This window comes from Euprymna scolopes, chromosome 16 (assembly GCF_053919585.1).
Source record: "Euprymna scolopes isolate OS-2025 chromosome 16, ASM5391958v1, whole genome shotgun sequence".
Classification (NCBI taxonomy): domain Eukaryota; kingdom Metazoa; phylum Mollusca; class Cephalopoda; order Sepiida; family Sepiolidae; genus Euprymna; species Euprymna scolopes.
In genome coordinates this window covers 52,572,188-52,593,100 of record NC_136497.1, presented here as the reverse complement: position 1 = coordinate 52,593,100, position 20,913 = coordinate 52,572,188, and the positions used below count along the sequence as shown (strand labels likewise).

Here is a 20,913-nt window from a genome sequence, read left to right as displayed (position 1 = left end):
AACTAGTTATGACCAAAGTTTCATTTCATTCGGACAAAACACTAAGAAACGGGGTCTAATTAGAGTTGGGGCCCGTTTTTTGGGGTCACCCTGTATTTCATCTCCTCTAAAATTGAAAATGGTCTTTAACCTTTTTAATTTTTAAATTTTATTGCCTGATGAGATCAATTATGATCGAAACGGTCTACACATTGTAGCAAGATATGACTGTATTTACAGAAAAAAAAATAAAAACTATAATTTGCTCTCTTTGATTAAGCACTATCAATGACTATTGTTAAAGTTCAATTATTCTTAATTTTTGGATACCTTTCAACCTGGAATATATATATATATATATATATATATATATATATATATATGCATACACTAGTAGGGTGACCTAACATTGCCCGGGATTGAATGATGATCAAGGAATGTTTCACATTCCCATATTTTTATCAAAATCGGTAAAATCAACCACTTTTCAACCAAATCGATTAAACAAACCTTCATTTTGAAGTGACACATTGGAAATGAATGTTTCTGCTTAGAACACAATTGAAGTGACACCTGACATTTTCATTTGTAATTTTAATTCAAGCCATTATAGAAAATAATTTTATAAAATATTAGCAGGTTCTTTACAGTACAATGTAAACTACAATGTATTGTGGACTGTCACTGGAGGGAGGCATGCGAAGGTTTCTCCTAGTTGACAACGATGGGTCCTCAGCTAGAATAGGCAATCAATCAATTTGATTGAAAAGTGGTTGATTTTACCGATTTCGGTGATAATTAAAATATGGGAATGTGAAACATTCGCTGATCATTAAATCCCAGGCAACATTAGGCTACCCTACATGACATCGACTGGCACTGGAATGATGATACTAGGAGGGTGCGGCAAATGCTGGACGGCTGTAGGAAGGTGCAGCAGGCACTGGAAGACTGTAGGAAGCGCCAAGGGCTGCTGGAAACCGCAAGAGTGAGCTGGAGTTCACCGGTTGAAGGTCTAGTCTCAGAAAGCAGACAGGCAGTAGTAGGCACATGGTAGCAGTTTATGGATCGCATAAGAATGATTATGATTTGCATTATTAATGTGGAAAAAGGTAGCCCTGAAAAGGGCTGTTTGAACTACTACTGCTGCTGATGAGACCCTTTGGCTGCTGGATTGGTTATTTGTATTATTTGGATTCTTCAAACTACTGTTCTCATCTTGAGTGTTTTTTTCACATTTCAGTCAACGTAACATTCAACCTTCTTCAAGCGTATTTTGTCAAACTCCGGAATTTGAACGGAATTTCAAACGGAACACTTCATTTACTTTATAGGGGTAGCATGCTCTCATTCCGTCAGCCATAACTGGATAGAGGTCCTAAGTAATTTGCAATTGTATTTTCCAGTCACCCACAATGAGAATTGAACCTTCAACCTTCAGGAGAATATCACTTTTACAATTGATTTTTCTTTTTGGTCTTTGCAAGGGAGAAGGATCACATACAAAAGTCTGGAAAATTTCTCAAATGGTAATGTGTGGTGTTGCTTCTTATGATTATCTGTTATGAGGTCATTATTTTTGTTGAGGTTGTCATATTACATAAGCCAGTAAAGCAACACTTGTCTTTTTTTTCCTGTTATGGAATTCTAACATTTCCCAAGACACATTTTGCAATCTGGTTCACAAATGATGACTCAAAACACAAAAAGGAATTTTCATTGATTACTTTTATTGTTGATATAATTTCGACATTACCTGCTTTACTCTTACATAATCTTATAATTTCGACATTACTTGCTTCTCTCTTCATGGACTGTAGGTACTCTATGGGACCCACTCAGAAAGCAAGTACTTGGGAAATTATCATGCCCTGACACAATCTTTGCTCTGTTTTTGTTGCCCAGTTGAAACCCTGACAAATGTCATGTGATCGTTTGTTGTTAATAACCAAAAATGTTCCATAGAAAACTGTCCCGTTCTCATTAATTAAATCAAAACATTTCCAATTAAACGGGTCTCGGGATAGACACCCCAAACCTCCCCATGTTAAGAAAAGCTTTTGGAATAGACAACCCGTAACCATGTCAGCATATCCGGAAACCTAAAGAAGTCGACATGTGGAACGTTAACAATGATTTTGCGTTGATGTTATAATGTACCGGCATATCATTCTATGCAGAAATTCCTAAGCTCCTTTCACACTAATTTAGGTGACTGAAATAGGAATTTGAAGAATAAGGATAAAACTTAATTTCCCAAATGGAAGAAAGTGTTTGTACATGTGAGAAAAGAAGTTATGCGAAATTTTTTGCACAGCGAATTAACCAAATCAGTTAATTTTTGAAGTGAAATATCCAATGTAAAAATCCATTTCGAGATAAATATTAGTTTTCTTGGTATAATGCAAAGATAATTAGTAAAGTCAACTCCTAAGATATTGAAGTAAATATTACAGAAAAGAAAACACCTTGTTTGTGCTAAGAAAAGCGTCAGTAGTGACTTTCATTTTGCTTTGAGTTATATCGTAACTATGTTTACAATCGCAATGAAATCTGAAAAATGGGAACATGTAAGAAACAAAACAAAAGCATACGAAACGCATTAAACCAGAACTAAGATTTTTAGAGATGCATATAGAAATGCATTGTTTACATTTTTAAATGTAGTATTTCTCTATCAGTCGGTGACTATTTTAAAGCACACATAAAACGATTTGTTAGTAATCGAGATTGATATGTGCATAATCGCTTCAAGTGAAAATTTGACAGCGTACATTTTGTAATGCGGTAACCGTAAAATTAATCTTTAACTCTGTAATCGGAAAAACGTAAACAGAAAAAGAAAACATCGAACGAAAGTAAAGGAAATGATGTATTATATGTTAATGAATAAGAAAAGGAATCCCCAAGAAAAGGAGAGAATCGTTTTTTTTTTTGTTTTTTTTTTTCTAGTGTAATGTTTCAAAATAAATTGTAAATAAGCAATGTATAATTAGGCATGGTGCATTTCCCGCAATAGGAAGCATTTCAGTTTTTGTATGCAACTACAAAACCCGTAATCAGTGTGTATTCGTATTAGTCCCTCGTGAATGATGAAGCGGCGGTGTAAATGGGGAGCAGGGAAAGGAGGAATTAGAGAAAAGATTTTACAACTTCCATTGATTCTTACAGGTTTTGGAAGTGAACCCTCACCAGAAAAAATATGAGTGTACGATTATCGAGCAAGTATAGAGGTAATAGGCCTATAGCACACCTCAGATAATGTGCTGCAGTTTGTGCATATTACATTTGCATGAAATGTCTTGAGTTTTAATCCTATTAAGGTCAAACTCAGAGGGGAAAAAATAAGTTCATTTTATTTATTATAATAATTATATATATAATAAAATAAATATAAAAAAGAGAAAAGATTATCATTATCATAATTAACACTATTATTAGTTTATCTAACTCATCAGTAGAAATCTCAGTACAATTTTTCATATGTATGCGCATGAAATTTTTATGTTTCTATTATGGGAAAAAGAAATTTACTTCCCAGAGTTTCCAGAAAAAATTATAAAATTTGCCATTCCCAGATTTGAAAAAAAGCAATGAAGGCAGAAATAAATTTATCATTTATCATGTCTTGAGTTTATATCTTTCATCTGATCCACTGATTGTGTAATGACAATGTGGCTCTTGGGTTGTGTAGAAATTTTTGCAAAGAAAAGTTTAAATTAACGGTATTACTGTTCTATTAATACTATCAATTTCAACTGTCTTGCCAAAATATGTATATATTATTGATCTATGTATATTTACTAGCAGGCCGCCCGGTGTTGCCAGGTTGTAAAATATGCTTAAATATTATATTTTAATTTATGCAGATTTTGTATTTATTAGTATAGAGCCAATACTCTATCATTTATTACATTGTACCTAAAATATAGTAGTGGTTTCAAAAGTTAAAAAAAAAAATAAATAAATAAAATAACTTCTGTGTCAGCCTTATCTGTTAGCACTAGTAGAGAGTTTTCGGACACACTGACAAGGTCACTTCTATATATATATAGAAGTAAACAAGAAAGGAAAATGAAGTTATAAAAACTGTTAATATATATAGATTTATTCATTTATTCAACAAGGGTACACATTTCTTTGGGTATGTTGAATAAGTGAGGACTCTATATCCTATGGCATTTCGAAGCCTAATGCTTTTACTCAGAAGAGTAGAGGTGCTAGGTAACATGATAGGTATGTGATATCTAGCGATAGTATCAATAGAAACGAAATAGATTAATGTTGTTTGGGGGAGCTACAAGTGGTTTCTGTGATATAGGAGGAGTGTAGTTCTCATTATGTAATTGATGTATGTATATAGCATGCTTGTCATAGTAGGTTTAATATGTCGACAGTGTGTTTAAATTCTCAAGGGGGATATGGGGTAGGTTGGTTGAAAGAAGTTGCTCAATTAAATCTGTATGTGTTGTAGTTCTATATATATTAATGTATAGTTTTTATAACTTCATTTTCCGTTCTTGTTTACTTCTAAATAAGCTCCAATACAATTTTGTTGAGCTTTGTATCCACTTTTTCATATTTATTCACTTGTGCCATTTTTGCCTGTGTAATTTTTTATCACACCATTTTATCGCGCCATTTTAAAAAAAAAAATTTGTGCCATTTTTATCTAAATTCGTTTTAATTTTAGTTTTTCTGATAAATATTATGTTTTTTAAAAAAAATTTGAAATAATAATTTTTGGAATCGGAAGTTAGGCTAAAATATTTGACTCTGATACTGGTTACTAGTGATGGGACGATTCTAATATTTTTCACGATTCCAATACAAATACCAATTCTGATTCTTTTTAAATTTCTAAATAAAGTTATTGATTTTTTTTTTGGGGGGGGGATTACCATAAAACTCATGTAATATGTGCATATATTATCACAAATGTAAAAATACATTTATGCATGTGACCTATAGATTTTATTTTACTGGAAGTTTAAAATCAAACAATTATTTCATCATTAATACAAATCGTGGAAAATTGAATTGTAAACAAAAACCAAGAAATAAAAATAAAGATTTTGGGCATCATAAAATAAGCAGAAATTTTTATGATTCAAATAGGATTCTGATATCCCAAAATGTTCTAGTTTTTTTTTTTTTTTTTTTTTATTCCGATTCAGATTGTCCCAACCCTACTAATTCCAATACCCCAAAATGTATCGATTTTTTATTTATTTATTTTTATTTTCAAATTCCCAACTCCAATTAATAACTCCAACAAAGGAAGAACTTTGTTGAAAACAATTTACCTGTGGTTTCAGTGATTTCTATGTTATTGAAACATGAGTGAAGAAAAATGTTGGTTTTAGCATGCGTAGTCGATATGGTATCTTGCATGTTAAGTAGATTATCTTTTTACTGCAACCGTTAATAATGACCAATCTAACAAAGCAGTTATCTTTTCTTTCGTGAATGTTAAAGCGTTCAAGCATTAAAAGTGTTATGAAAAATAAAACTTTTTTAAAGATTAGATTGGTCAATTTGCATAATCAGTTTCGCACCTCCTAAAAATTTCATCTTGTATCACCAGAAGATGCAAGTTCCTCCTGTTTGAAAACCTTTAAAAGCGAAAATTACAGCAGTCTTTTAAGTTATTTGTAATCTTAAAACATTTTTTCGATTTAAAGATTTAATAAATATGAAACTAATAGATAATGGAATATTTTTATTGATCATCTTGAGTTGAATTGGCTGTAAGAATCTCTCCATCATTATCTCATTATTCGAGGGAACGCTTTGAGCTTGCTCTCGGCTTGCTAAGCCAGTAGGACATCCCATGAATCTTCCAGAGGTTCCAGATATATCTACAAAAACGTTTTTTAAATTTGGCAGTTGCAAAAAATTCTTTAGAATAGAACGGCAAAATAAATGTTGACATAAACTGCTTAACGTATATAAAGTTAAGTTTGTCAAATGCTGAATTATGTATTTTTTAAATTAAAAAAAAATGTAAAAGCTTTGTCCACTGATCTCTTTATCCACTATATATTAACATCAAGATGGGTCAAGTTTATTTGATTCAATGATACAACATATTCTAAAATACTGTATCAAACAGTAATTTGCTAACACCGGAAAAAAAGATATGCGTATACTTAATTTGTATAATTAGTTCTAAAACAGTTTTCAATACATTATTATCCTGTAATTTTTTTTTTTTTTTTTTAATTTCATATATATACACAATAGTTTTGTTTGATATTATTATAATCAATATTAAAGTAATTTAATAAAAAAAGAGATACCTTTTTTTTTTTTTTTTTTTTTTTTTTAAATGTTTGTTAGATTTTTAGTAATTTTAAGGTGATAATTGCAATTTTTATTATACTATTTTCTTATGCATATGCAATATTTGAAATAATAAGTTTGTTATTAAATCTATTTTTTTTTTTTACAATATTCGGAGGTAAATCCAAATTTGTTAGAGTAAAAACATTTTTTTTACTATAAGCCCTCATTTTGAAAAAATAAAAACAGTTCGGGTGTTAAAAGTATTCAGGTCGGTAGAAAAATTAAATTTTATTGCATTTGTTAAGTTTTTTGTTGTATATTTATTTATTGTTTAGATTTCTCGGCTGTTAACTATACTGCTGGATTATCCAAAATTCCTCGCCAATTCCAATTAATACTCCATTTTATATCATTTCATTTGAAGTAAATATTTGTAGATGTCTTTATACTGAAACAGTGATCAACACTGAAAAAGGTAATTGAATGTTAATACACAATAGGCAAAAGTACATGTGTGTGTGATTTACAATGAGATCAATGTTTATTTGTAGAAGGTTCTCTTCCAATTCCAGACTCATTTATCTCCATATTCGACAACTGTTATCTTTACTACCTGAAAATATATGCAAAAAAAAAATTATTCAAAATAAAATGTATGCCTAAAAAAAAAACGTTTTCAATCATTTTGAAAAAAAAATAATGGAATAAAATAATTCACCTGTTATAATGATATTTCCATCATAATTAAAAGCGCAACTGAATATTTCATCTGTGTGACCTTCAAGTACTTGTTTGCACACTCCGCTTTCTGGATCCCAAATTCGAGCAGTTTTATCCGAAGAAGCAGTTAAAATAGCGGTTCCTTGAGGGTTAAATGTGACCTAGAAAAAAAAAAAAAAAAAAATGAAAGATTTTAAAGATTAGTTCATAAAACAGCCCAATTTTCACACAGTAACGTTTCCTGCTGATCCATGTTTTAATTGCAATATTTCACTCAACCTTCTAAAAGTGCAGTTTGAACTTTTGATAAGCACATCCTTTCATCTGTAAATACAAGAACATTGATGCTATAAAATAAATGCTGAAATAAATGCAAGAGAAGTATTTTTGTATGAAGATCCTATATTTTGCTTTTATGAATCTGGAGAAAACTTTTGATATGGTGTGTCAAGAAAGATTGTCTGGTGTGTTTTGCATAAACTAAGGACAAATGAGTAGTCGGTGGAGGTTATTCAAGCAATGTACAAAAATATTCAAAGCCACGTTAGAATTAACAGCACATTTAAGTGACAGCTTTAAGGTTAAAATATGAGTATATCATGGTTCTGTACAGAGCCTTGCTTTTCATTTTTGTCTTAGAAGCATTGTTCAGGAAGTTTTGTACAGGTTGTCCAAAAGAGATGCTTTATGCTGATAATTTAATGTCTGTGAAACAATGGAAGGTCTACTTGTTAAGTTAAAGACTTGGAGGAATGCTATGGAAAATATCATGACCCTACATTTTCCCCTACAGTACTGATAATAGCTTGATATAAAACAAAAATGAATTTTCAGAAAAGAAAGATACATACTTTAGAAATTTCTCCGACATGTCCTTCCAATTTTCTGCGTAACGTGTGTGTAGGAACATCGTAGACATTTGCAGTTTTATCTGACGAAGCTGTGAGCAGGTACTGACCCGTATAGTCGAAACATACATCGAGTACTTCATCTTCATGATCTTTCAGAGTTGCGATACATTGTCCTGCAACAAGATCGAGCCAACAAAATTTAAAACACCAAAACAAAATGTGCAAATTTAGCTACCAAGTAAAATGAGATACAACGCTACAAACTTTATAGATGTTTCATCTTATTTTTTTTTTTTTTTTTTTTAAGTTTTTTTCTTTATAATGTTAGAAAAAAACTAGCAAGAAAACTCAGCATTACTTGGGAATGAATACTGCAATCATATGTACATCTACACCAAGCACATTGATTGCCATAGTTAACAGATCCCTACCAGAGTCTTCATTTAAACACCTCGGTCTAACATTCACAGGTAACATGAACTGGAACAAATACATAGATTTTGACAAGACTGTTAAGAAAATGGTTTCCCTACTGTGCTAAAACATTTCTTACTCTTGCCAGTATCTTATATCTCAACAAAGCCACCATTTGCCCATGCATGAAGTATTGTTGCCACATCTGGGCTGGTGCACCAACGACTACTCCTCCTTTTAGATAAAGTCCAAAAAGTCTTTAATCTAATACTTCACACTATCTGCCCAGCTCCAGCCCCTGTCTCATCACTGCAATGTCACATCCCTGTGCTTGTATTACAAGTACTTTCATGGAATGTATTCTGATAAACTTGCTGCACTTGTGCCCCCTCGAGGTAAATACCCTCAATCGATCTGGCAATCAGCAGAATTCCACCTCTTCACTGTATAGGTCCCTGGATGCCAGAAAGCTTTTTACCTTAATAGTTTTCTTCATGCTGTTGCCTTTGGAATTTCTTCCCTTCTCAGTTTCCAAGACTGTACCAACATGCAGAAATTTAAATGTAATGTGAACAAACATCTCTTTATACAACTCTCCACTTAGAATACCCTTATAGGTATTATCCTTAATTCACAGTAGGCCCTTACATCTCAGTGGCAATGTGCCTTGTTTGGGGTGAATAAGAGATTAAAAAAAAAATTTATTTTATAATATTCATTTGGGGGGGGGGTACTGCCTAGGAATGTATTCAGTATCAATTTGGTGAAAAGGAGTATCAGCTCAGTGAGATTTATTGAAATAACTATCAAGGAGACCCAACATTGCTCGATATTGAATGAGGATCATTACTATGTACCTTTTCACTATGCTCATAATGCCATATTACTTTCTTTGTTTTTACTGGCCCATTCCCGCATTTTGCCCTTTAAAATAGTTGAAACTAAAATCTTGTAAAACACTCTGAATTAGTATTTTATGCATATAGGTTAAGTTTCATTAAAATTGGATATACATATTTGAAATTTTAAAGGAGTTATATACACATGGGTTGCTGGCATATAGATATTTAGCACATCAAAGGTAACAGCAATTCAGAACCATTTCCATTGTCTTCCTCAGAAAATTTTATACATATGATTTAAATTTCATAAACATAGGATATATATATAAGTTTTAAGGGAATTATACCCTCATAGCCCCTTAAGGGCGCATTTAGAAGTTTAGAAACAATTCCATTATCTTTCCTAGTAAATTTTACATCAGAATATACTTTTAGATTTTAAATTCTCTAGCATTTCTTTCTAGAAGTAACAAACACATACACATATACACAGACGTTGAGTTTTATATAATTACTAGCTGGACCCGTTTCTATGCGTTGCCCAAGGAGATATAAAAAATGTTGAGTGAAAAACAAATTATTATTAAATATTCTTTTTGAATTGCTAAGTACTTGTGGTTTCTTAGGTATTTATTAATACGAACAGCTAATGTGAGCATGTAGGATTTATGTGGCTGCTTTGTTTACAATGCTATGTTTTCGTTCTAGACAGGAATAATTTTCATTTTATTATATATAGACTATATATATTGCAGATTTTCAATTAATTTAAACTTTAACTCCCCCACTCCCCGGACATTTCCAACATTTCCCAAAAATCAAGGAATATTCCTGCATTCTCTGCTACAAGTTGTTGTATGTCGTTTTTGGAAAGTTCAAACGTTGTAGTTGCTTTCTCTGGCTGTCAAAGGTGAACAAAGTTCAGATCCTACGGGAACGATTATGTTTAATTCTGCACTGATACTGCTGAGAAAAATATTAACCCATAAGCTCCCTCCTTCCTTTTCTCTGCTGTTGGCCAAATAGTAACATATCTGATATATAAAGTAAACTAAAGACAGTCTCTTTCTCGATTTTTTTTTTTTTTTTTTTTTTTTTTTTTTTTTTTTTTTTTCGTTTTGTGATGACACTGCATGGCCATCGCTGACAGCTCACCACTCTAACATTGTGTGTCATGAATTTCTCTCTCATTTTCTTATGGCCATATCATCATTTTCTCACACTGGTGGCTGTCGAGAGAACAGAACGCAGAGGTTCACAAGTAAGAAAAAATAAAATAAAACACAAGAAAAACAGACGCTGATACTTCACAGACATCAGTTGGACTCTGGGTGTGAGTGTCCCCATCCCCATCAACCCTCTACATGCTAAGGTCCACATCTACGTCTTGCCAAAGCTGGATTCGTCTGTTACCGTAAGTTCCTCTTGATCTTAAGCTTTCCCAACCTGGTCCAAGCCACAACCTGTCTTCAACAGCATCAAAAATCCAACTGCTGTCAAAGTCCTATTGAACTCTCAACTCTCCTAAAGTCCCAACTCACTACAACTTTTTTTACTGTTGCAAAAACTCACTGTCATTAAGTCCAACTTTGTTGTTGGTTAATCGTTTCTATTGCTGCTTACTCATAGCCACTCCTCAATGTCATAAAACTAAATATATCGCTATCAGTTTACATTTTGGAGACGCACGTGTTTTTGTTGAGAGAAGTGATTTCAATTTTAATCGTACTTTTTATTTTTAGATTCAAATATTAATAACTCCATTTTATTTCAGTATTTAATTTATGTATTTCTGTTTTATTAAATGCTAGCTTTTTTTCTCCGTCCATAAATGTTTATTTATCTACCAAGTTGATTGCAAAAATAGATTACGAATTTGTACTCATTCTTAGTCTGTGAGAGGGGAATCTATCACCATACTTTCCCTTAAACACGTCCGTTGGACTGTATTAAGTAGAATACTTAGTAATTTTTTTTTTTTTTTTTTTAATGGAGAGTAGAAAACGCATTGTGGATGCGTTATTGGCAGCTCCTGTTACTCTCGCTTCTTATTTGTCCCTCAGTCCTCATTTTTAAATGAGTGATTTTTCTGACAAAGGGAGAAGAAAAAGCTGTTTTCTAGGTTGGCAGTATTTTGCGTGAACAGTTGGCAGAGATGGCGGAAATTTTCTGTTTCTATGTCTATCCTTGTAGCCATGTCACTAGTAAGGGTGCTGGAGGTAAACGTTTTGTCTGGGCTGACGTTATCCGCCTGATAGTCAGGGACCCGAACCTTGGATTAACCACTAAGGAGGCTGTCCTATCAGTAGGTGCAAAGTACTGGGGCTGCTGTATTGCCATTTGGTGCATGGATTCTGGACCATGCAGTAGCTTCTGGTGGGGCCTCTTGATGCCATACTAGTGGGTAATTGTTACGGCTTTACCTTATCATTAGCTACAAATAAAAAAACAAAAATTCTTTGTTTCTTTTTCTCTCTTAGTTTCCCCTCTCTGTCCTGCTCTAAGTAAATCTGACGACCTAGTCCACAAATTCCAAAATTTCATCATGACAAGTTTCAAGAAAAAATACACGATTAAACCTGGTTCTCCAACTTCCAACGTAGACCCCTACTACCATGTCTCCTTCTCCAACATCAGGGGTCTACGTTCTAACCTTCCAGAGGTTGAAACCCAATTACAGGAGACTAAACCAGACCTTTTATTTTTAAGTGAAACTGGCATTGGACAGGCTATTTCCCTAGAAGAGTTCGCAGTTAAAGGATACTCTAACTTAATTTCTAAATCAGACCCCCAAGATCGCCATGGGCATGGAATATGTGCCTATATTAGGGATAACTTTCCATGTGGTAGGGACATCTCCAGGGAAGATCCTAACTTACCCTATATGTGCTTCCGGGTTGCATTAGCTCACACTACGGCATTTATATTTACTCTCTATCGCCCCCATAACAGCGGAGTTACTATCTTTCAAAGCATATCTGAGAAAATTGACCAAGTCCTATCTGCTTATCCTTCAGCTAACATTCACGTATGTGGTGACTTCAATGTTCACAACGTCGAATGGTTGACCCACTCTAACAAGACCAATAATGAGGGGAGGTTCTGTCATGATTTCTCCATTGCCTATGACCTCGCTCAGATTGTTCAGGAACCCACACGACAATGACGGCCAGTATGTGAGCCTACTAGACCTTTTTCTCACAACTTGCCCTGAACTATGTTCAGTTTCTGTTCTGTCGCCTCTTGGATCTTCCGACCACTCTGTTGTATCAATTAAGATAAAAATGAAATGTAATAAGTCCCCAGACGTACCTCTCCATCGTACAGTATATCGATACACTAAGGCTGATTGGGATAGCTTCCGTACATTTATATCTGATCTACCTCTGCATTCCATGTTTAAAAAGGATGTGTCCTCTATAGTATTAGACCTGACGGAATGGTTAATTGTAGGTATTGACCGTTTCATACCCTCGAAAAAGTTTCAGAAAAAACTTAACAGCCAGCCATGGTTCTCTCCAGAATGTGCTGCTGCCATTGCGCACAGAAATCACTTTTTCCACTGTTTCCAACGTAATAGATGTATGAAAACTAAAGCCGCTTTCAGGACTGCCAGCAACCATTGTAAGAAAGTAATAAAGAATGCAAGAGAGTTGTATGCTCAATCTGTTAAGTCCAAAGTAGCTGAACAGCGGCTTGGTTCCCACCAGTTTTGGCAAATAGCAAACAGAATCCTGAACAGAAGCGTGTGCTCCATCCCAACTATTATCAATGGACCTGAGGTAATCTCGTCAGCATCAGACAAAGCCAAACTCTTTGTCAAGAACTTTGCAGCTAATTCTACCCTTTGCAATCCAGGCCGCCAACCCCCAATATTTCCTCCTGTATCAGAAAACACGCTATGTGATATACGTATATCTGTACGTGATGTTGCCAAGCTAATCAAAAACCTTGATTCCAGTAAAGCAACTGGCCCTGACGGTATTCCAATTATAGTTCTCAAAAAAACTTCAACCTGAACTAGCGCCCATACTTACAAAACTGTTTAAACGTTGTCTTAAGGAGAATAGTTTCCCATCTTCCTGGAAAATTTCATCAGTATGCCCTGTATTTAAGAATTCAGGTGATCGCTCATCCCCCTCTCAGTACAGGCCAATAAGTCTCCTGTGCGTCATGAGTAAGTTGCTGGAATCTGTGTTAAATACAGAAGTAATCAACCATCTCAACAAAAATAACCTTCTTAGTGACACTCAATATGGTTTCCGTTCTGCTAGATCTACAGCAGATGTGCTTACAGTTATCTCATAGGATAGGATTAGCAAATCTCTCGATGGAGGCAACCTTTCTAGGGCAATTGCTCTTGACATATCTAAGGCCTTTGATAGGGTATGGCATAAAGGTTTACTTCATAAGATCTCTAGCTATGGTATTGCTGGAAATGTCTTCTCAATTATTAAATCATTTCTTTCTGATAGGTTCATAAGAGTAGTAGTTGAGGGGCAAAAATCAGAAGCTCACGGTATTAATGCCGGTGTCCCTCAGGGGTCCATCCTGGGCCCAACTCTTTTCCTGATCTACATTAATGATCTTCCAAATCACATCCTTACATCATTTGTAGACATTTATGCTGACGACACTACCATTTATGGTAGCACATCTAAGACAGTAAACGACCAAGTTCTCTCCAATTCTCTCTCCTCTGATCTTGAGCATGTAGTACAATGGGGTAAGGAGTGGCTGGTTACTTTTAATGCATCTAAAACCAAGCTTCTCTCTTTACATCATCAACATTCTGATCCCCATCTGGCATCAATTGAAATGAATGGCTCTCGTCTTCAGGAGGCCTCATGTTTTGACAAGCTTCTTGGCTTGACCATTACTCCTGATCTTAAATGGAACACGTACATCAAATCTGTTGCCAAGGCCGCTGGAAAAATGGTGGGATCTTTCTATCGATCCGGTAGATATCTCACTGCTGATGCTATTCTCTATCTATATAAGAGCCAGGTACGTCCAAGGATGGAATACTGTTGCCACATCTGGGCAGGAGCTGCTAGAAAGGACTTGGCCTGCCTTGATAGAGTTCAAAATAGACTTCGTAGCCTCGTAGGAGATGTCCTTTTCTCTTCCTTGCAACCTCTATCTCACAGAAGAAATGTTGCGAGTTTGTCTCTGATGTATCGTTATTTTCATGGAAAGTGTTCGACTGAGCTTCAATCTATGGTCCCCCCTCGCCAAACTTTCACAAGAAACACTCGTCTAGCTGTAAACACTATCAATAATTCCCCCCACTCTTTATCTGTGCCTAAACCTAAACGTAGATTCCATGAACAAAGCTTCTTTCTTAGAACTGCACGCCTGTGGAATTGTCTTCCGTTTTCCTGCTTTCCAGCTGACTACAATATGGTTGTCTTCAAGTCTAACGTAAATAAGTTCTTGATGAGCCGTTCCATATAAGTTATCAAATTTACAAAATTTTCATTACTAATGATTACTATATTGTCCAATTTCTACTGTACACTCTTTAACCCTTATCCTTGAGTGGCCTCTTGGCCTTGATAATGTGGTGATGCCTATGTAAAAAAAAAAAAAAAAAAAAAAAAAAAAACCCTACATACAAGCATTTTTTTCTTTCATTCTTTCGCCATTGTTTGCTTCTGCCATCATAATGCTACATTTATTCCATGGACTACTCTGCTTAAAATATCTATGATGGTTTTAATTGAATTTAATTTACAAAAAATTATGTAACTATGCATACAATCTGTTACACATCATTGAAATATGATGTGTAACATAGCACAGATACACATATGCAAATGCATGCAAAATGACATCACCGGTAGGGAAAAATAAAGACTTTAAAAAGATCACATTAGAGATAAGAATGTTCAAGATCACGTTATAGGTGTGAATTCAGCTCAAGAAGCTGATCATGTGAGGAAATAAATGTTGCTGTACATAAAAAAAAAAAAGTTGAAGTTTTTTTTCTATTCTTCGCCCCTTTTGCGACTGAGGCTACAGCGTGTTAGTTCTTGAACAAGATGACAGATGGAGTTTGGTACAATAACCTTCCCACTCAATCCTCATAAGAAAACAAGCCAAATAAAAGCAGGTTAGTAAGACCCTTCCAATTCTTTATAAAAAAAAGCAAACTGCCCACTGTTTACCAGTTTGTTTGGAACCAAAAACAAATAGGTTGATCTCTAAATGGTAGTGGGATTTAAGTGAGAGGAAATCAGATAGGGGTAGGTTATTTGAGTAGATGGTGTCCTTTGAAAATTAAAAAAAAATAATTTGGGAAGCCAAAGATAAAAGTGGGGAGTTCGGATTCTTAGAGGATCTCTGTTATTAAAAAATAAAAAAGGAAGCAAGGATTTACACAATCTAATTGACAATTATAACAAGGATGGTTTTAAAAAAAAATGTTTTTGAATCAAGACACAAGGCTGGTTTTAATGTGGGGAAAATCCAGTATCTTGAAAAGGGTCACTCTGAATTGGGACAAAAATTAAAATTGCCCAAGTCTAGAAATATTTCTTCCCCATTGGCTGAGGAGAGAACAGATATTACACTTTGAATTATTTATGTGCAAAAATGAAGCAATTAAAATTGTAACAAATTAGGCACAAGGCTTTTGAAAGTGTGAGGAGTGGAGGGGGATGTCATCCTCTGTTAATTCTACTCTTAATAAGGTATATTTTGACCCATTTATATAAGCAATGTTCATCTCTTTTTCACCATTTGTCAAGCACTTTCATTTCAACAGTCACCAAAATACTGCATTTTCTATAAAAACAAAAATCATACTTTCCATAAAAAAAACAAAAGACCTCAATTTTTTCTAAAAGTAAATCATCCACTATTTAATTCTAGTTTGTTGAAAATCAAAAACACAGGTCCACTCTAAGTGGTAGTGGGACTAAAGGGGAAGCAAGAGACAAGGGTGACGTTTGGAAGTTTATGGTGTTCTTCTAAGATAAAACAAAAACAATTTGAGGAGGCCAAGGGCAAAAGATAAGTGTGGAGTTAGGGTTCTTGAAGGATCTCTATTATTGAAAAATAAAAAAGACAAAGATTTACACACTCAACTAGCTAATTAACTACCATAACTGAGCTAAAGTCCAACAGTATCAAAAACTGTGCGTCATGCTCAAGCAGAGAATGTGTACTCATTCTTGACTCCTTTTTATATGCACAAATTTACAACTTTCAATTTGTATCCAACTTTAATTGCTATGATAAAATACCTCATAATAAACCTGCAGGGTCTTTTCTGTTTGTTAACTGCTGAATTTGTACTAAAAATTTGTACATTTGCTGGTCACACCCAGAGGTGAAGGTCACACTAACTAAAAGTATGCAATGTACTATTAAGAATGTGTTTTTTTTTTTGTTTTTTTTTTTGTTTTTTAACGACCCATGACATGTTAAACATTTATTTCTTTGGTAATTTAGATAAAAAAATTTTCATGTGAATCCATTTACCTGACGCTGTATCCCATATTTTACACGACTTGTCCATTGATCCTGAGGCGATAAGTGAACAGTCCCAGTTGAATTGTGTGCTACTCACTTCAGCATTGTGACCAGTCAGTTTATGAATTCGTCTGAATGGAACAAGAGAAAAAAAAAAAAAAAAAATTTATTTTTTATTATCAAAAATGTTAAAAGTTGTTGAATAAACAAGAAAATATGATGATGATCAGGATAATTGTGACAAATTATATTTAAAAAAAAAAAAAAAAAAAATCAGCCCTTTGGAATAACAAAAATCCAAACTCGAAAAAATTGAATTTCAACTAACAAAACAAAAAAAAAACAATGTTATCTACTTAATTGTCATGTTGCTATTAGTAAAATATTATTACATAGAACATATACTTTCACGATTCCACAATCCATTGATCCACTATTATTTCTGAAATGTAACTTAAACAAGGGAAATAACTCAGTTTGGAATCTGTTTATTAATTAAGTAAAACTTGCAATTTCTTTGAAAACTATTTTCATTACTAATTAATTTTCTACTTTAGTTCATAATTTTTGGATATGTTACTAATTTTGACATGACAATTAAGTAGATAACATTGGTTTTAATTGAAATTCTAGTTTTCGATTTTCATTAAAACATCTAGACACATTTCATAGAAATATGCTTTTTATTTTAAACCATTGATACAATAGCAGCATGGTTTAAAGTTTCAAATTTCAGCATGAAGAACTTGCTCATCTAACCACAATGACAAAATGTGATACTGCAGAACAGTCGTCTGTGGATTACTATATATATATATATATATATATAGTAATCCACAGACGACTGTTCTGCAGTATCACCTTTGGTTTACTTTCGTCCACACATTCCATGAACAATGTTTCTGACAAAGGGGGAAGAAATGGTTTGAAAAATGGTTTTATTTGATTTAGGAGCACATATGAACTATAATACTTGAAAAAAAAAAGTTATTGTCGTTCTCATTGTCAGTTGACTCAAAAACAATATTAAAACTTGGTCAAACAGTTTTCTTTTTCTTTCTTGCTATTGAACCAGTTGCGAGAGAGAGATATGAAGGATTTAAAGAAGGAAAGATATTGCGTACACTTTGTTTTACCTCTTTTTTGTTATCCATACCGCCGGGCAATACTAAGATGTTATAACCTTAGTTAAAAGATTACAAGGAAAACAAAACACGGGAATAGTGTCGAAAAATATATTAACAAGAACATATAAAAGTGAGTTTGTTCATCTAACCAAGAAACAAGCTCTGTTGACTCTCTGGATCTAAATCCCACATTGATGCTTTGTCTTCAGATATTTATGTATATGGATCAGTTCATTCATAGGTAATTCTGCCACAACAGTAGCCCTGCTAGTTATAATGAAAAAAATTATTCAAATTACAACTCCACTTAAAGAATCTTACTTTGATGCATTTCTATCGGAGTGGTGATACTACCAAACACTTGACACAATGGAGGTTAAGGTTCTAAGCGGGAATGTTGACTATTGGCAGAACTAAGGACAAATGAAACGACCAGGCATGCATGTGTCTGTTGGGCGATATTACTAAAAAGAAAATAATCAGTTTGGTAATAAATTCTTCACTTAGTGCGGATAGAATGTAAATGACAGTGGTATCTTTGTAATATGCCAAGAGCAATAAAAAATGGTTATAAGTGATTAGTTTGACTTGTTGTGTGCGATTGGGAAGTTAACAATGTGAATATTGAATGATTAAGAGTGGGTCACCATTTAGCAAGTGCTAAATTCACCAAAAGGAGATTGTGACTAAAAAAGAAAAACATGGTTAATGAATGAAATATATTTATACCTATATAAACTTATATATAGGTGTGAAAGATATTTTGAGTGAGTAAAATATTTATTGGAAAAATTAAAACTTCTTGTTTGTAGAATGTTCTGGAAGAACCTATGGGTTTTTTAATGAAAATTGCAAGGCATGAAGCCATTTGATTTAAAGAGCAAAATAAAACACACTTTAATGTAAAAAAACAAACCAACGACATATGTTATATGGATATTAAAACTCCAGAATAGCAATTTATCCCCCTTTGTCAGAAATATTGCTTATTGAATATGAGAACTAAAAGACGAAATAAGAAAATAGCTCTGCAAATATTAATGCTATTATTCTGTACTTTTCAAAGTTTTATACTAATGAGTTAACACAATTGAGGATAAGCATGATTAAAATTGTCAATTAGATGATGAGCAATACTATGAGAGGATTGAAAACGATAGATCAACAAAAATTTGATTAACTAAAAGGACGGTTCAGTAAGTACTTGCTAACATTTGACTTGAAAATAATCATGTTCCATTCAGCTAGGAAGTAGCTGTACGGTATTATGTCTCACAGACGGAAAGTTCTTGAAAAGAGACTCTGTTCATGGATGTTTTGGAAGAAACTTTGTTCATGGAAGTTCAGTTTAGTTTTAGGTGCACAGTAGAAAAAGGAAAGTTACTTGCTGTGGTTGTAAATAGACAAGTTCTTGCTGTAAATGTTTTACAAGGAGGGAAGGGAGCGAGATTTAAGCTCAGTCAAGCACCTACTATGAACATACTGATAGATTGGAGAAAGACTGGGCTGCTAGAAAATAGGATATGTGTTGAAACAATCCAAAATTATCATTAATATCGACATAGTTCTTGATTTCCAAATGGACATGATTAAGTGATAAAGCCCATGTCCCTCTATCAGGCCACATCAACAGCAAGAATTCTGTCAAGGAGATCTCAAGAAATGGTACTTGATACCTCCTTTCTAAACACTCAGTATTATAAGGTGAAGACCAAGGGTAAGTGAAGTAATTCTGGGAAAGGAATAGTGCTCGTCCCTATATCTTGGCATAGTAGCCAATGAAAATAGGGACTTCGGATCGCCCTCAACTATGATCAATCACTTTACTTTTACTGTAGACTGGAGAAGAAAAATTAAAACCTTGAAAACATTTTGAAATTCCAAATGATTTTGTGCTGTCATTTTTAATAACTCTTATAATAGGTGTTATTAAGACAATAGTATAAAAAAAAAAATAAAAAAATAAACTGCTGCTATGTGTTATCAAACCAACAAAAGTTTGGCTGTTTATATGTCGCCATCCAGATAATCTGCTGTGATCGAAAAATCATAACGCTATACTTATATGCTTGTGAGCTTCAATCTAATCTGTAAAGCATTCACAACAAAAACTTGTCTAGCTATAACCACTGCAAATAATTCATCTTTCTTTTTCTGTGTGCTTAAAACTTCCATGAACAAAGTTTCTTTCCTAGAGCTGTCTGTATGTGGAACACAATACTGCAGGGCTGCTTCCTGGTTTAATATGTTCGTTTTCAAATCCAATGTAAACAAGTTCTTGTTGAGCGACCTCTTAAATAATCCAATTCTTCCCAATTTTTCACTATATTACCTATCATTAGTGTTGTCTTTCTGGCCACATGACACAAAATATTACCCTTTTGGGCTTTGATAAGTGCATTTGGTATTTTATAATTTCGACAATGATTCTGTTTCAATTTTTTTTAAATAACAAATATGATTAATAACAAGCTTTTAGTTGTGAGATGACTGATTGGCCTGGAAGAATGTCAAGATCAAGAAAATAACTTTGTAAGGTTGACCGTGCCTGGACATATCTGACTGATTTCTTATTTATTATTCAATTCCAGTCACCATCTTCCATAAAAACAAACATCTCCACTAAAATATGAATCGACTTTATTCAAAGGGAACATTGGAACATAGTTAAGAGGTTAAAGTAGTTTGCTTGAAGCATTGTTTAATGTGTATATAAAAGAAATTTAGATTTATAGAAGGCAGAACAATAGAGATGTAACGGATAGACTCAAACTGAAGCAACTTAAGATATAATGGTGGAACCAGCTATGCAGTTTCACTTTTATTTAATACATGTGTGTGTGTGTGTGTATATATATATATATATATATATATATATATATATATATATATATACAATATTTTACATGTAATATGTTCTGAATTGCATCAGTGTCATATCTGTGAAGCTATATTTTGAGATGTCTTCCCTTTGTCAGGTGTGTGCTCTACTTTCGAAGATGCATGGTGGATCTTATTGATAAGATTCACTATCTCGATTTGAAAGAGAGTTGCTAGATTGGCTGACTTTTGTCACAATGTGGTATCCTGGAGTTCCACATCTTGCTTGGCTGCTACTGGCACAAGACAAAAACAAGATAGGAAGGACATCTTGCCTTGATGGAATCTAATTAGAAACTGATCTGCATCTTATGTTTGTGAATTTTTAGATCA

General features: G+C 33.6%; 1 protein-coding gene across 1 annotated transcript in view; it reads right to left on the bottom strand.

Annotated features, from left to right (window-relative positions):
- Window positions 1-1,689: 1,689 nt before the first annotated feature.
- LOC145295955 (uncharacterized) overlaps window positions 1,690-20,913 on the bottom strand; it is a 77,899-nt gene continuing 58,675 nt past the window's right edge. Inside the window, exons 10-13 of the mRNA XM_080141859.1 lie at window positions 16,583-16,704; window positions 7,839-8,011; window positions 6,986-7,148; window positions 1,690-6,880 (exon numbers count right to left, since the gene is read on the bottom strand). Of these exons, the coding sequence (XP_079997985.1) occupies window positions 6,846-6,880; window positions 6,986-7,148; window positions 7,839-8,011; window positions 16,583-16,704 (493 nt within the window). The 3' untranslated portion in view covers window positions 1,690-6,845. The remainder of the gene's footprint in view (window positions 6,881-6,985; window positions 7,149-7,838; window positions 8,012-16,582; window positions 16,705-20,913) is intronic.